This window comes from Mesocricetus auratus, unplaced genomic scaffold (genome assembly GCF_017639785.1).
Source record: "Mesocricetus auratus isolate SY011 unplaced genomic scaffold, BCM_Maur_2.0 Super-Scaffold_4256, whole genome shotgun sequence".
Classification (NCBI taxonomy): Eukaryota; Metazoa; Chordata; class Mammalia; order Rodentia; family Cricetidae; genus Mesocricetus; species Mesocricetus auratus.
In genome coordinates, this window is record NW_024429182.1 from 30,966,796 (window position 1) to 30,984,918 (window position 18,123).

The 18,123-nt window shown below is 38.2% G+C and overlaps 1 protein-coding gene across 3 annotated transcripts in view; it reads right to left on the reverse strand.

The window, feature by feature from the left end:
- Ric1 (RIC1 homolog, RAB6A GEF complex partner 1) overlaps positions 1-18,123 on the reverse strand; it is an 89,333-nt gene that overhangs the window by 58,556 nt on the left and 12,654 nt on the right. For 2 of the 3 annotated variants that reach the window (XM_013115045.3, XM_005063707.4), the window contains exons 2-3: positions 17,148-17,255; positions 2,015-2,094 (exon numbers count right to left, since the gene is read on the reverse strand). In XM_013115045.3, the coding sequence (XP_012970499.1) occupies positions 2,015-2,094; positions 17,148-17,255 (188 nt within the window). Of the gene's footprint in view, positions 1-2,014; positions 2,095-17,147; positions 17,256-18,123 lie in introns of those variants that run through there. The other variant, XM_040745755.1, reaches the window with a different exon arrangement.

Genomic DNA, 18,123 nt, shown 5'->3' on the forward strand with positions numbered 1-18,123 from the left:
TCCTGGATGGTATTTAAAAAAACAAACAGGTTGGCAGGCCATAAGGAGCAAGTCAGTAAGCAGCATTCTTTTATGGCTCTGCTTCATCACAGCAATAGAAACCCTAAAGATCACATTTCATTAATTCTGTTATATAAAGCTTTTCTTAAGTTATTTTACTTACAATGAGAACTTTGAAAATTTCAGTGGCATTAGATGGACAATAAGTTAGGCAGAAATTGCTTCATAGAAATGAAGAAAAGACAAAAAGGTCATCATCTTTTGTCTGTCAAAAGTGTGTATAGGTCAGAGGATTCAAGTACCCTAAGTTGGCTAGCCAGCAAGTTCCAGGGAGCTCTGCCTGCTTCCATCTCCCCAGTCCTGGAATGACAAGCACACGCTACCATGCCTGGCACTTTTATGTGGGTTCTGGGGACTGACTTGGGTCTTCACCAATTGAGTCATCCAGCCTAAAAATGCATATCTGCTCACACTAGAAGAAACTTATCTATAGGTCTGAAATAATGTGCAAACTAAATGTGAAATGAGGACATTATGCTAATACAACTGGTTTGCTGTGGCATTTGTCTAATATAAACAATTATAAACAGCTGAGTGCAATTAGTATTTGGGACAATCCTTATAGTGTTACAGTGTCAGGCACATTTCATCTCTCCTTATCCCACTAGTTTTCTTTGCATAATGGGGCTTAGTCTTCTTCAGTAAGGTCGTGTGTGTGTATGCATAATTTTAATATATGTTACATCTAAGTTTAATATACAAATATATTATACAAATAATATATTTATCATTTTTCACTAATTATACCATTATTATTAAATATCAATGTTAAATATTAAAAACAATCATGCTGACTATCCCTAATAATGTATAAATGATATATCTATTTTTTAGGATATATCTTTTAGTGCATTGTTTACATATTATATCATTTATATAATCATTATATATTATTTGTGTATAATAATAGTATACAAATAATTTATTATAGCTTTTTTAATCTCAGGAGTTTCCTCTTAGTCATACTGGCAATAGTCTTTCATGTAACATCAAGCAAACTTTTGACATAGAAGTGGTTTGCCCCCAGAAACAAAGATGTTGTACTTTAAGAAGTATATTTTTTTGCCGGGCGGTGGTGGCGCACGCCTTTAATCCCAGCACTCGGGAGGCAGAGGCAGGCGGATCTCTGTGAGTTCGAGGCCGGGCTGGACCGATAGCCTCCGAAACAATACAGAGAAACCTTGTCTCGTGTAAAAAAAAAAAAAAAAAAAAAAAAAAAAAGTATATTTTTTTAATTAAAAAATAAAGGATGCTGTGGAGGAAATGTGCAAATTATAATGACACAGTTTAAACATTTAAGGAACAAAAGTCCATGCTCTCCCAAAGTTTAGGAGGTAACTACTGTCTGTGTGGGTTTTTCATGTGCATATATACAAACACAGTCAAAGGAGCCTGTAACTGACTAAGAATTACCTCTTCATATTTCTCAGCTCTCCATTTCAATAAAGACTAGAGGATATCTGACTTGGAGTATATTAGTAGTAATTCTGATTGTCTAAGAAAGGTCTCTCAACCTGGGCTCTTAGGGGAGGGCCTAGGCCCTGCCCTGAACGAAATGACGGACTCTGGAGATTCACTCATGGAGGACCTTACCTCCCTGGGGAATGGAATGGGGATTGGGTAGGGGGACTGGTGTGGCTGGCTGGGAGGGGGTGGGTGAGGAGGGGAGGGAGAGGGAGCAGGGACTGACACATGAAACAAGCTTGTTTCTAATTTAAATATAAAAATTTAAAAAATAACAAAGGATATAACATAATCATTAATATCCCTTGATTCATTTAATTACATATTTTTAAATAAAAAAATGACATTTCAAAGACTGAAAATTCTTGAAACATCATTTTAGAAATGCAACTTAACATTTTACTGACTTTAGACAACCCCAAAAGACATTCTTTTAAAAATATTAAGTTTTCAAACCATATATTAGAAGAATGAAAGCCAATAAACTTACTTGGGATATACTGGTTCATAAAGGTATTTGTCCCCTCTTGAAGAAGTAATATGAAAAAACAAGATGTAGCCATTTGCTGTCTGAAAGAGAAATTTTATTGACCATGAATAAGAATGTTATAACTGTTGCCCTAGGCTGTAACTTTACATGCCAGGACTATGAAATCGTATTCAACTCTCTGAAGAATTAAAGTTTCTTTATACAAGCAAAATATATAATCTATCATAAAACGTTTAACAAGTTTTAAAAATATTTTGTAAACTATGTAACTGAAATCCAGTCTGTAGAATATTATGGGCATGCACATTCTAAAACAATTATAATTCAACAGACGAGTACTGTGAAAAATATCCAGTATTTCTGAACTCTGCGAAAGTACAAATAGTAATTCTAAGCTTACAAAGCAACACTAACAAGTAATAAAAGTAAAAAATGCCTTATTATACCCAAATAAACATTATCATTTACTTCATAAACAGCATAATTTATATAGTTAAAATTTTTAGGTTTTTACTATAAAATATATTGTGAGACAAAAATCTTGATATTTTGAAATCTAAACATTAACTAACTAAATTCAATCTCTAAATTCCAAAATATGAACATCTGAAGTTCAACTCCTCACATCTAAATTTTTAAAGTAATTAAATATTATAAAAACAGAAACTGTATTTGAAAACAATGTTGCATCTGGGTGACTGAAGTAGGTTCCTAGCTAGCTAGGACTACCCTAAAAGATTCTATCTCAAAAACAACTACCCTAAGAGATTCTATCTCAAAAACAAACTAACTCAACAACAAAAATACAAACAACACAAAAATATGTTATATGACCACAGTATACATCTGTGACTGACAAAAGTTCAAACAACCACATTATATTTATATAAATATGCTTAATACTATATGTAATTGCTCCTATAAAATGTTTTCATTGTAAAATAGAATAATAGAGTGAAGTGGAAATTTTTTTAAACTCAAACGTCTTTACCCTAACACTCAATTTCTGTCATCTCAGAGGTGAGTGAGGCTGAATCCAAAGTAGAAACAATCAAACCCAAAGAAATCATCCAGGGTTTCCGATTTCTTCCCAGAGAAAACATTTCCCAGAGCAGCCAGGGTTCTAACTATAAACTTACCCTTCTGTAATATATTTTCAAATACCACAGTCTAACTTACTGGATAATTAAAAGGTATCGGGAAAAAATTACCAAGAAAAGGAATAATCTGACCTAATTTGATCTCTGAAGTCCAAAAAGAAGACGGAACCCCATAACAATTACACCAGGATTATGATAATATCGCTAAGCTGAAAATCACCACCTACCTACCACCTAAAGATCAGCTTTGGACTACACACTTCTCAGGAAAAATTTGAGGAGGCTAGCAGAGATGATCCAGCCCCACAGTCTACTCTAGCAAGGACTTGAGCAAGCCCTGCACTTTCCCGTTACACAGACTGGACAGCAAATGATACAGCAACCTCTCCTGGGACTTGACAATTAATCCAAATTTTTCTTTTCATGATCCCCTAAAGATGACATTGCCACAAGATAGCAGGAAGAGGTGGGGATAGGTGGTTTTTGGTCATTAAATAGGTTATGGATATTTGTCATTGTTTAGGGGAAATGGTTACAAGTTGTTATTGGTTACCGTCAGGAAGAAAGTTGAAAAGCAAAAAGGGAGCTACAGGTAAGATAGGACATAAGGGTAGATTATTGAATCTACTCTGAAAAGAAAAAAAGGGAGGATATACATAAGATAAAAAATATTATTGAATCTACCTTTAAAAAGCAACTACTAGTTTTAAATATTAAACACTGGACTAGATTTTTGAATATTGTACACAAATTTTATATATTGATAAAAATTTGAGATTAATATGGTTAAAGCCGCAAGACGACTCAGTGGGTAAAGGTACTAGTTGCCAAATATAATAACCTGAGTTTGATCCCTGGGACCATCACAGTAAGAGGAGAGCAGACTCGTGTGAATTTTCCACAGACCTCTATTCATGCCATGGACATGCACATTCCCATTCACAAATTTTAAAAAATTATTTTCCTAACACTATCACATTTGTTTATACTATGGGTCTAATTTCTGTTCAAAAAGAAAAAAAAAGGAGGGGAGCCAGATTTCAACTTTCAACAAAACCGGATTAAAATTTAAGTAGATTTATGCTTCGATCTGAAACAACATTTTATATATGAAACAATGACTTTCAAAACATACATTAAGGACTGTCTTCCTTGGAAGGTGGGAAAAAAGGTGAGCCCTATTCCTCTTACCCATCTTACTGCCCTGTGAAGATCTCCAAATTACAAAACTGAGAAAGGGAACTGAAGCACAGCCTGGTAGACTTCTCCAAATTGGGAAAATGAAGCCGGGAGTTCAGGAAGAAACTATATACAACAGTAACTCTGGAGTACCAGTAAGGGTGGGGATGTGAGGAAAGCACTTGGTTAAGAGAAGGAGCAGAGAACAGGTAATGAAAAGAGAGCATAGTGTCACTAGAGTCTTGCTAACAGCACCTGTCTCATAAACAGTACTAAAAACCATAGTTCACAGGGCACAAGGTGGACTACTCAGAAAGGGTATCCTCAGATCTTTGTACAATAATCCTAGAAAGATCCGTGCCTTCATAAATTGAGTAGTTAAGAATCCACAAAAGCAGGCAGAAAACAAGGCATGAGCAGATCAAACTCTTCCAAATAACTAACTACATACCAGAGAGACTTACAGAACTGCAAAAGTTCCAGCATCCAAGTTAAATCACATCACTTAGCATCATCTACACCCAATAAAACGGTTACTACATGTAGAGAGATACCGGACACTAGCAAACAGAACCAGAAGAGAATTAACCAAACAAAACAATCCAGAACACACGTAACTGAAATGAACACAAAAAGGCATTTGAGCAGTAACAATGTTCTTTTTAATATTTTTAAGGATTTTATTTTATGAGGGTTTTGCCTATCTGTATATATGTGTATCGCATGTGTGCCTGGTGTCCACAGAGGTCAGAAGAAGGCATAAGATTCCCTGGAGCTAGAGCTATTATTTACAGATGGCTGTGAGCCACCAAACAGGTTCTGGGAACTGAACTTGGGTCCTCTGTGAGAATAATAGGTTCTCTTAACCACCATGCCATCTCTCCCGTCCCAGTTACTTTGCTCTTGATTTTCAAAAGGTTAGACAAATAAAAAATACCAAAATATAACTCTGGGGATAAAAACCAAAGCATGTGAGATTAAAAGTGCACAACACAAGATCAACAGTTTAGACACTGAGGAAATAAAATTTTATCATAACAATCACAGCAATAAAAATTATTCACAATGAAATGGGGGGGGAGGACAGAACATGAATAATTTAAGTTTGAGATTTTATGTGGCCTAATACAAATATACCAAGTCCTCAAATGATGCTAACATTTCCATTAAATTTAGTTGAACCTTTATTTCCCTTACTTGAATTTAATTTTTTAACTTTATTTTGCTCATGTGTCTTTGTATGGATAGGTGTATATGTGTGTATGTGTACACAAGTATCACAACCCATTAGAGGCCAAAAGACAACCAACCTGCACAAGCTGGTTCTCTCCTTCTACCTAACACCATGTGGGTATTAGTGGTCAAACTCAGGTCATCTGGCTTGGCAGTGACTCTAAGATGTGATTCTTTGCTGGTTATGATTCCAATTTGGAGTGCTAAAAACTACTCAAGGAATCAAAAGATTGATAAAGTGGATAAAGGTGTTTGCTGTCAACCTTGACAGCTACAGACCACCCCCAAGACCCTCAGACCTCTTTATGTGTGGTAGCAAGCATGAACCCACATTTAAAAGCAGGCTCTTTATTTTTCTTAAAGTTAGCAAACAAAGTAATAGGCCTCCTTATGGTACCTTCATACACAGTGTTCTTACTTGTCTTAATTCCCAATTCCCCTTTCTACTTTCACTGGCCCTTCCTGAAGGCCCCTTGCTACCCAATTGCTCCCCTTCTACTTTGGAAGCATGTGTTTCATTATCTTGTCTTCTGTCCTTCCCCACTACCATAAGATCTTTCCTTCATAGGTCCCTTCCACACACATACAAGTTTTAATCTATGTTCCACGTTTGATTTTATCTTTCTGCGTCTGAAGATAACTACTGCAATTCTCTATAGTTCATTTGCAGTGTCCATAATAAAATACAAACTCTCAGACATTACAAAGCAAGATCACAGACTTAGAAACAAAAGGAAAACGAAAGCAAAGAACCGGGATACTAGCATTAGACAAGAACTTCAAGGTAAAAAGAGAGAAACCACAGACAAGAGAATAAAATTTTCACTGGAAATTTAAATGTTATATAAAATATTTTAGATAGATATAAATTATAAAGTTAAGCTGGACAGCGGTGGTAGAGTGAATGTCCTTGATCCTAGCACTCAGGAAGCAGATGCAGGAGGATCCTGTTGAGTTTGTGGCCAACCTGGTCTACAAAGGAGTTTCAGGACAGTCACAGTCAGAGCAGTTACAGACAAAGTCTGTCCTGAAACCTGCCCCTCCCCCACATTATACAATCTATACCAACAGAGAAGATAGGAAACGAGGAGGACCCTAAGAGAGACATACATCCGCCCCCTCCCAGAAGGGGAAGGGGAAAGGGACAAGATCTTCTGGGCTAATTGGGAGTATGGGAGGAAGGGAGAGGGAGTTAGGAGAAAGAGAAAGAGAGAAGAGGAGGACATGAGGGAGCACAAAGATTGAGTCAGGGGAAGAAAAGAGGAGAACAAGAAGAGATACCATAATAGAGGGAGCCATTTATAGGTTTAAAGAGAAATCTGGCACTAGGGAAATATACAGAGATTTACAAGGATGACCCCAACCAACTAACAATCTAAGCAATAGTCAAGAGGCTACCTTAAATGCACTTCTCTGATAATGAGATTGATGACTACCTTATATGCCATCCTAGAGCCTTCATCTAGTAAGCTGATGGAAGCAGAAGCAGATACCCACAGATAAACATTAAGCTGAATTCCTGGAATCCAGTAGCAGAGATGGAGGAGTGATGAGCAAAGGGGTCAAGACCAGGCTGGAGAAACCCACAGAAACAGCTGAGGTTGGAGAAACCCACAGAAACAGCTGACCTAAACAAGGGGGAGCTCATGGACCCCAGACTGATAGCTGAGAAACCAGCTGAAACCTCCTGAACCAGGATGTCAGTTTGGAAGTCTGGTTAATCTATGGGGCCTCTGGTAGTGGATCAGTATTTGTCCCTAGTACATGAATGGACTTTGGGAGCCCACTCCACATAGAGGGATACTCTCTCAGTCTAGACACATGGGGGAGGGCCTAGGCCCAGCTCCAAATGATATGATAGACTTTTAAGATCCCCCATGGAAGGCCTCACCCTCTCTGGGGAGTAGAAAGGGGATGGAATAGGGGGCTGGTGGGGGGCAGGGGAGGAGGGGAGGGAGAGGGAACTGGGATTAACATGTAAAACAAGCTTGTTTCTAATTTAAATTAAAAAAGGGAAAAAATAAAGTTAAAATATATACAACTCCAACTTAATATCCAAATGCAGATAATATTGCACACTGCAGACTGGACAGGTTTTGTAACTGAGCAATCTATCCAAGGAAAATAAGCGCTATAGAAAAACTGGGAAAAGTAGACCAACAGAAACCATGAGAGGTTAAACACACACACAGACACATACACACATATGATCAATTACTATCACAGAACATATTTATGTATTTACGGACATATACGTAACAATAATAATTAAAGGTTAAAAAAGTCATAAATTTTGAGAGGGAGTAAGGTGTGGTGGAGGCATGGAAGAGGTTGGAAGGAGGAAAGGGAAAGGGAGAGTATTGTAATTACATATTAATTAAACCAAATAACAAAAAAGTAAAGATATAAAAAGGGTGGAGAGGGACAAAGCAAAGGCAGTTTAGAAGTTAATACCTGACCATTTTCAAGTTGAGGATCTCAACCCACAGATTCAAGAAGTATACAGAACACCAACTAGTATGAGCACAACAAAAACTACTCTCACCATATCACAGCTAAATTATGAAATCCAAAGACACAGAGAAAATTTTGGGTATAGGAAGAGCAGGGAAATTACTTACATTACTTTCGAAGGGTCAGTAAAAAGCCTCACACTAATTTCTCCATAGAAACAAGAGAAGACAAGTGAAGAACTCCTAATCTTCTTGTTTGTTTTCTGGTTTTTGAGACAGGGTTTCTCTGTGTAGCCCTGGCTGTCCCGGAACTCACTCTGTAGATCAGGCTGGCCTCGAACTTCAGGATCCACCTGCTTGTCACTACCACTCAGCCTAATCTTTAACTTAAGTAATCATCAATGCTGATTAGATACCCTTGAAAACACCCTCCTGAAATGAATGTCTTTACCTAAGCAGAATGGGATATACATTACAGAGTTAGGTAGATTTATTTTATTTCTTGCTGTACCTTGCAGTGCTGAATTACTAATATGCCTCCAGTATTCTTTTACTTTTTGAGACAAGGTATCACTAAGTTGCCCAGGTTGGCCTTGAAATTGCTATGTAACTTGGTCAGGCCTTTAATTTACTATCCTCCTTCCTCAGACTTCCCAAGTACTTGGGATTAAAGACCTGAACCACTAGGTCTGACATAAATTTATTCTTGTGCCTTCATATTTACATTTTTCTAACTGCTTAACAAGTTAACGGGGTTTATTGACAAACCCAACTATCTATATCTAGCAAAAATACCTTTCCACAACAACAAAAAAACAAAATAAAGACATTATCAAAGAAAATGAAAGTAAAAAATAGGCACCACCAACAAAAAGCTGGGCACAGTGAGATGCTCTTGTAATCCCACAAATTGGAAACTAGAAGGATAAGGAGTTTATCTAGTCTAACCTCAGCTACATAGTTTGAGGCCATTCTGGGCAATATGAGCCTAAGAATATCTCAAGAAGGGAAGAAGAGGAGAGGGAAGAAACCACACTCCATGGTTCAAGGTAATTTTTTCACATGTTATATCTTCACTCTACCTGGAATATATGGGGACTCCATAAATGTTGAACAAGAGAGTGAATCTATCATGACTTCTCCTATGGCCACAAAACTTGCAATAATACTAATACTTCATTGTAATCTAAATTGTAAGTTTTTCCTTACAAAAATACTGATCTTAGGATGTGTGTAACCTTTGGTCACCTACTAACAAATTTTTGTTTAGTAGATCAATGTTTTAACTACTTTAATTCCTTGTTATACTTCTTTAATCCAACCTACAAGCTAATATAACTTAAAAGCCCAGAGATAAACTAAGGAGGATACATTTGACTCTGATTTTATGTAATTTCTTCACAATCTACTGCTTTCCCTTCTATGCAAACCTCCTAGCGAAAAGAGCAGAAGCCAGCAGAAACTAAGTCAGCACCTCAGGATACTTTAGCATTCATGCCCTGTTCCAGAACAAAACTGAGCAGGCAAGTTCTTATTTCCAAAATAAAGTCGCAACTGCCACTGAACACTGGAATTTGATCTTTTAAATCAAAGTCAGTCTACTAGTTGTTCAAAAAGTAAAGAAGAAAAAATAAATGAAATCCAACTGAACACTGGGGAAAATTTCCGTGAAATCACTCTAGGGAAAACATTCCCATGCATGTATAAAATTGACACCACCATTTCTTTGTCAGTAACTGCACACAATCTACCTTACTTGTACTCTACAGAGCATTTCACTCCTGAAATTTCCTCATTCTAGTCATTAATTTCAAAACTTCATAAGACTAGATAAAGCAGTGGTTCTCAACCAGTGTTGCAACCCCTTTGGAGGCTACAGATCAGATATCCTGTGATTCATAACAGTAGCAAAATTACAGCTATGAAATAGCAATGAAATATTTTTATGTTTGGGGATCACTACAACATGAGGAACTGTGTTAAAGAGTCAACACATTAGGAAGATTGAGAACAACTGTCCTGGAGGGTTACATCATGAAAGATTGTATAGGAAATTCTAAAAAAATCTATTTACTTATCAAAACAACTGAACTTGCCAATGCTATGGTGTCTGCTTGGAGCCAACACAACTCACACACCAAGTCAATGCATATGACACAAATTTGTTGTAATCAAGTCACTACTGATCAATCAGGGCCACAGAACAGACTCCGGAGATGAACTGTAACCCAAGAAGAATGTTACAGTGCTTTTAAGCCTGAAAACCTCAAGCATCTGTGACAAGTTAGTTACACTTTTCACCAATCAGGATTCAGGGGTTAAGAACTTTCCTAGAAACATTTTCCTTTGTATCACACTTAACATGTTTTCATTGGTTGACTTACTCAAGTGTGGTGGGGCAGCTTGCCCACTATTTATGTCTCACCTTGTTAACCCGGATGTCAGTAACCCAGGGAGGTGTGAGGAGGTCTTGGGAACTTTAACTTTACTTGATCATTTTTCAAAATGAACAAAATGGCTTCAGTTTGTTTTCTTCTGACAACAACACTGAGCTCAATGATACCAAACTCTCAATCTAAGAGGAGCACTTGTAACACCCAGGAAAGGGCTTGATGGAGCTGATCAATTTTATCAATTTAGTGATCCATATTTGGCCAACTCTTGTCAAGGGTGTCTGGCTGGAGTAAGGTGGACAATATTTGTCCCTCACCATTGGATTGTAAGTGTTGACTGTCACTTCTGCTCAACAAGGAAGGGGGGACATACTAAACTACTGAAGTGGTTTCTGGATCAAGAGGGTTATTTTTGGAGACTGAACCTAGTCCCTTGTACCTCTCCTTGTAAGACTTAAAGTTTAGGTAAATGACTGCCAAGAGAAGAGAAACTACAGTGATTGCAGAAAGAAGAAGAAATATTTCACATGAATAGCTGGGGGAAACTTAGCAAATAGGTAAAACCCAACCTCTGAAAGCAAGAAGAATTTGTTTTTCAGAGCTACCACAATATGCTGGGCAGTGTGTCACGTTAAGTGCCTTTAATCCCAGCACTCAGGAAGCAGAGGCAGGAGGATCTCCCTGTGAGTTCGAGGACAGACCAAGTTCTAGAACAAAGAGAAACCCTGTAACGTGTATTCTTCCAGCCAGTCGCTGGGGTCCCGTTGCCTCTTTCAGCCCCCAAATAACACACAAGACACTATATTAATTATGAAGCTGTTGGTCATTTGGTTGGTTTCTTATCGGCTAGCTGTGATTTAATTATTAACCCATAATTACTAATATATATTTTATAAGGACTTATCTTTTTGAGGACACACTCCTGAGCACCTGTTGCTCCCCTGGGAGATCACATAGCGACCATTCTCTTCACTACATTTCCCAGAATCCTCCTAGACTGCTAGTCCCACCTATCTTGCTTCCCTATTGGCCAACAGTGCTTTATTGACATATACACAGAACAACTTCCCCCATCAAAACCCTGTCTTGAAAAACAAAAAACAAAGCAAAACAAAACCCAAAAACAAACAAACAAAAACAACCCAGTTACTCTGATGCACAGCCACAGGAAATAAAGGATATGTCAAAAATTATCTCTGAGCAAGTCCAAATGTTCAAATTCTTAATAAAAAACATTAAATCAACAGGCTTAAGTATGTTCAGTGATCTAAAAGAAACCATAGACCTGTTGTTATTCAGGTGTGGTAAGGTCAACAGGTCAGGAGACAAATGCCACAGAACAGAGAATTAGTCATTTACAGTTTGTGGAGGAAGGTATACAAATATGCCACACCAAAGGATTTCCCAGAGTCTGTCAGGAAGCACAGAAACAAGGGGCGAACATGGGTAAGAGCCGTGACCTTGGTTTACATGGTATCCTGGCTAGTTTTACATCAACTTGACACAAGCTTAGTCACCTAGGAAGGGGGACTGTCAACTGAAAAGATGCCTCCCTGAGACTAGGCTGTAGGCAAGTCCACAGCACATTTTCTCAATTAGTGATTGAGTGGGAAGGCCCACTGCAGGCAGTGCCGCTCTGGGGCTGGTGGTTGCTATAAGGAAGCAGGCTGAGCAAGCCAGAATGACCAGCAAGCTGCACCCGCCATGGCTTCTGTTTCAGTTTCTGACTCCAGGTTCCTGCTCTGACTTCCCTCAGTGATGGAGAGTGACCTGAGAGCAGTAGCTGAAACAAACCCTTCCTCTCCAATTTGTTTTTGGTCCTGGTGTTTTATCACAGCAACAGAAACCCTGTCACACATGGGAAGAAATGGGTAAAGCATGTATGTTGCCTTAGTTTTAATCCCAGCACACAGCTGTTTTCCAAAGCTGTTCATTGCCTATTAAGTAGCAGAAAGTGGCTCTTTATATTCACAAAAATGTTAATTTAGACCAAAAGCTAAAAAAATTTCCACCAAACCGTTACCACATTAAGCCACAAACACTTGTCAGGCAACACAAGACATTCTGCTTTTATCTCTGATGAAAATTTACATCACGAGCTTTAAAAGTCTGATATGTTCATAAGATTTGGAATTTGTCCAACTATGTCTTTTTCTGTTTTGTATGTTATTTTTGCTTTCAATTAATACTCAGTTTGTACTGAATTAGTTTTTCTCAACTTCTTTGAGCATTTTATGAATCTGGAGTTATTCTATACAGGCTATGCAGACAGAGTATTCTCAGCTCTTTGACACTCAGCAATGGCCCTGCAAATAAACTACAACAGAGCAGTACTATATCATGTGATAATTCACCAAGAATTGAGCAATCAGGGCTGGAGAGATGACTCAGCAGTTAAGGGCACTTGTTGCTCTTAGATGGAGCCAAGTTTCATTTTGAGCATGCCATCATGGCTCACAACCATTTATAACTCTAGTTCTGGAGTACCCAATGCCTATTTCTGACCTTCACAGGCACCAGGCACATACCTGGCACACAGACAAAATACCACATACATAAACAAATAAAACCAAAATTTTTTAAGAACGGAGTAATTTTACTTCGCATATGCTTTCAAATTCTGACACAATAAACAGTATTTCAAATTTTCTATTTTTTCTATAACTTCCATGAACTAGAACTAAAATGTGAGTAATGACACTTGTATTCTTTAGGAATTTACTATATAATGCACATTTGCCCCTTAATTCAACAATTTTTTTAAATCCATACTTGAATGCTTTAAAAACAGGACAATTTTCTCATCTGTTCTTTTTGCTTGTTTGTCTTTGAGACACGGTTTCTCTGCGTAACAGCTCTGGCTGTCCTGGAACTTGCATTGTAGACCATGCTGGCTTTGAACTCAGAGATCCACTGGCCTCTGCATCCCAACTAATTAGAGTAAAGGCGTGGGCCACTGCCTTGCACTTCTGTTCTTTGATGTTAATATGTACCAGTAATAAACATAATACATCTCAGTATGTGGAACCCTTGATATGGAGAGTAGTTATAATCGTTATAATAATTTATAGTGTGCTGAACAAAGGAGAAAGCATTGAGAACATCACATACAGTTGTTGTCAGCACTGCTCAATTCAAATCTGCTGTTGCAGCTTCAAAGAGCCCACACAAGACATAATATGTGAACATTTCGTTATTTGCATTGATTATTTAAATCTGCAAAATATTTTGTGCATGGCGATAAACATGGATCGATCCGCATTCTTCTACATGCCAGCCTCCAGTTATGCCAGCACAATTTGTTGAAGATGCTTTCTTTATTCCATTGTATATTTTTAGCTTCTTTGTCAAAGATCAGATGCTCATACATGTGTGGGTTAATATCAGGATTTTCAATTCGATTTCATTGGTCTACCTGTCTATTTTTGTGCCAATACCAAGCTGTTTTCAGGACTATAGCTCTATAATAGAGCTTGAAGTCAGGGATGGTGATGCCTCCGGATGTTTCCTTGTTGAACAGGGTTGTTTTGGCTATCCTAGGTCTTTTTTTTTTCCATACAAAATTGATTATTGTTCTTTCAAGGTCTGTGAAGAATTGTGCTGGCATTTTAATGGGTATTGCATTGAATCGGTAGATTGCTTTTGGCAGAATTTTCATTTTTACTACATTGATCCTACCTATCCAAGAGCATGGGAGATCTTTCCATTTTCTGAGGGCTTCTTTAATTTCTTTCTTTAAAGATTCAAAGTTCTTGCAATATAGGTCTTTCACTTGTTTGGTTAGTGTTACCCCAAGGTATTTTATGTTGTTTGTGGCAATTATAAAGGGTGATGTTTCTCTGATTTCTTTCTCAGCCATTTTATCATCTATATATAGTAGGGCTACTGATTTTCTTGAGTTGATCTTGTAGCCTGCCGCTTTGCTGAAGGTGTTAATCAGCTCTAAGAGTTCCCTGGTAGAGTTCTTTGGGGCATTTATGTAAACTATCGTATCATCTACAAATAGTGAAAGTTTGACCTCTTCCTTCCCAATTTGTATCCCCTTGATCCCCTTTTGTTGTCATATGGCTCTGGCTAGAACTTAAAGCACAATGTTGAAAAGGTATGGAGAGAGTGGACAGCCTTGTCTTGTTCCTGATTTTAGAGGAATTGCGTTGAGTTTCTGTCCATTTAGTTTGATGTTGGCTGTTGGTTTACTGTATATAGCTTTTTATTATGTTTAAGTATGTTCCTGTTATCCCAGATCTCTCCAAGACCTTTATCATGAAGGGATGTTGGATTTTGTCACAGGCTTTTTCAGCATCTAGTGAGATGATCATGTGATTTTTGTTTTTCAGCTTCTTTATATGGTGGATTACTCTGATGGATTTTTGTATGTTGAACCATCCCTGCATCCCTGGGATGAAACCTACTTGATCGTGGTGAATGATTGTTTTGATGTGTTCTTGAATCAGATTTGCCAGTATTTTATTGAGTATTTTTGCATCAATGCACAAAACTTAAGTCCAAATGGACAAAGACCTCAACAGAAATCCAGCCACACTGATCCTCTTAGAAGAGAAAGTGGGTGGTACCCTTGAACGAATTGGTACAGGAGACAGCTTCCTGAACATAACACCAGTAGCACAGACAGTGGGATCAACAATTAATAAATGGGCCCTCCTGAAACTGAGAAGCTTCTGTAAGGCAAAGGACACAGTCAGCAAGACAAAAAGGCAACCCACAGAATGGGAAAAATTATTCACTAACCCTACATCTGACAGAGGGTTGATCTCCAAAATTTACAAAGAACTCAAGAAGCAAGTCTCCAAAACACCAAAGGATCCAATTAAAAAGTGGGCTGCAGAACTAAATAGAGAATTTTCAATAGAGGAGTCTAAAATGGCTGAGAGGAACTTGAGAAAGTGCTCAACATCCTTAGCCATCCGGGAAATGCAAATCAAAACAACTCTGAGATACCATCTCACTCCTGTCAGAATGGCTAAAATTAAAAACACCAACGACAATTTATGCTGGAGAGGATGTGGTAAAAGGGGAACACTCCTCCATTGCTGGTGGGAGTGCCAACTTGTTCATCTGCTTTGGAAATCAGTATGGAGATTCCTCAGAAAAATGGGAATAAACCTACCACAAGACCCAGCAACTCCACTCTTAGGAATATATCCAAAAGATGCCCATTCATACAACAAGGATGTCTGTTCCACTATGTTCATAGCAGTAATATTTGTAATAGCCAGAACTTGGAAGCAACCTAGATGCCCCTCAACTGAAGAGTGGATAGAGAAAATGTGATACATTTACACAATGGAGTACTATTCAGCAAAAAAAAAAAAAAAAAAAAAATGGAATCCTGAGATTTGCAGGCAAATGGATGACACTGAAGAAACCATCCTGAGTGAGGTAACGCAGTCACAAAAAGAGAAATATGGCATGTACTCTCTCATATATGGATTTTAGACATAGATCTGGGGAGTGCCAGCCTACAATCCCATGGCCAGAGAGTCTGGGAAACAGAACTTTCATTCAGTGGCTGATGGAAAAAGAGGCAGACTCCCACGGCTAAGCACTGAGCTGAACTCAAGGAATCCAGTGACAGAGAGGGAGGACTGATGACCAAAGGGATTAAGACTGGGCTGGTTTAATCCCCAGAAACAGCTGACCTGATAAGGGTTAACTCTTGAATCCCAGGCTGATGCCTTGGAATCCAGCATGGGACTGATCAAGAATCCCTGAATGGGGGTGTCAGTGAGGAGGCCTAGGTAATCTATTGAGCCTTGGGCAGTAGATCAGTATTTATCCCAGGTATACAAATGGACTTTGGGCTCCCATCCAAAAATGAGAGATGCACTCTCACCCTGAACTCTTGGGGGAGGGTCTAGGCCCTGCCCTGGATGAAATGACAGACTATGGACACCCCCATGGAGGGCCTCACCCTCCCTGGGGAAATGAGGGGATATTGTGGGGGGTTGGGAGGAGGGCACGGGAGGAGGGAAACGGAGAGGGACCCGGAACTGACTTGTGAAGCAACCTTGTTTCTAATCTAAATTTAAACTTAAAAATAAATATTAAAAAAATCTTCAAAATCTATGTGTAGTTTATGAACTATACATAACAACCATAATTTGTCATGTGGTTGTGAAATCTACCAGCTCTGCTACAAGAAGTACTGAACTACTTGGTACTTTTGGCTATTTGGGACATTTTCAGATGAGCAGCCCAGTCAACATGAAACACCACAGACTAGAAAGAGTGGAAACAGGCAGGTGAGGTAATGTACTAGTTAAGAGAACAGTAAGAAGACAGTGATGTCATTCAGTGGGTGAACACTTGTCTAGGACACACAAGATTCCAGCTTGTGCTCCATGACAGACAGGAGAGTACAGCAAATATAATCAAAGTTTCTTAAACTTATTTTCTTATTTCTCTAACATATTATCGGTAGGCTGGGGAAGGAATGGCTCAGAAAATTACAAAGAAAGGGACAAGAATTGTTCAGGGATGGAAGAATATAGTAAAGTCAACAAAGAAGATACAGTAGATACAAGAAGAGAGAAAAGGACAGCACAGGCCCATAGAAATCAGTACAGCTTTCTCTCTCTCTCTCTCTCTCTCTCTCTCTCTCTCTCTCTCTCTCTCTCTCTCTCTCTCTCTCTCACACACACACACACACACACACACACACACGAAAGACTGAATGAAATATCAGAAAATGTCACTTAAATGCAACTTTATGACTTCTTAAGTAAATAATATTAAGGTTGCAAGATCTACTTACTGACACTGCTATCATGGTACTATCTGGCCTCCATTCAGCTTGTTTGTAAGATCCAAACTGAGTAGATGATTTAGCTGGTTCTTTATATGTTACGATTAACACAGTAGGCTGGAAGAAAACAGGTATATTTTATTTTAGTAGTATATCACAGAAACAGATACAAACAAAATTTAAACATTACTTATAGAATACACTGAAAATATTTTTAAACTGTAGCATAATCTAAAATCATCCATCTTCAGTATTCCATGCAAATTATGAAAAAAGAAAAACAACTTGTTAGTCATACATACATCTACAGAATAAGCTAAACTGAGTCAATAATTAGTTATTATTAGTTATTATTTATCAGTTCTCTACAACTGTTTCTAAGACATAGTAGATAGGGGGTCCTTTTAAATTCATTTTGTGAATTCAACATTACCCTATCTAAAGCAGACAAAAACCACACGAAAACCAAACCAAAAGATCAAAATCTCTCATTGAACTTGTAAACAAAAACTCTCAACAAGATATTAACAAATTGAGCCGGTGGTAGTGGTGCAAGTCTTTTATCCCAGCACTCGGGAAGAAGAGGCAGGCGGATCTCTGTGAGCCTGGCCTACAAGAGCTAGTTCCCAGGACAGCCTCCAAAGCCACAAAGAAGCCCTGCCTTGAAACCCCCCCCCAAAAAAAAACATGTATAACGTCTATTCAGAGAACTCCATCTTGCTAATGAACAGCTACAAAAATCCAATACCTATTATTACACTTAGTAATGGGAAACTCCAAGTTTTCTTACCTGAGGAACAAGGCAAGGAGATATTCATTACTATCCAACATAGTAGCACAATTCCTAACAAATGTTGTTGTAGGAAAATCTCTTTACACACTGTGAAGATGTGTCTCTGCCAAGGCACCTTCTGACTGATTTAATAAAGACCTGAACGTCCAATAGCTAGGTAGTACAGGATGAGTGGGACTTCCAGAAAGAGAT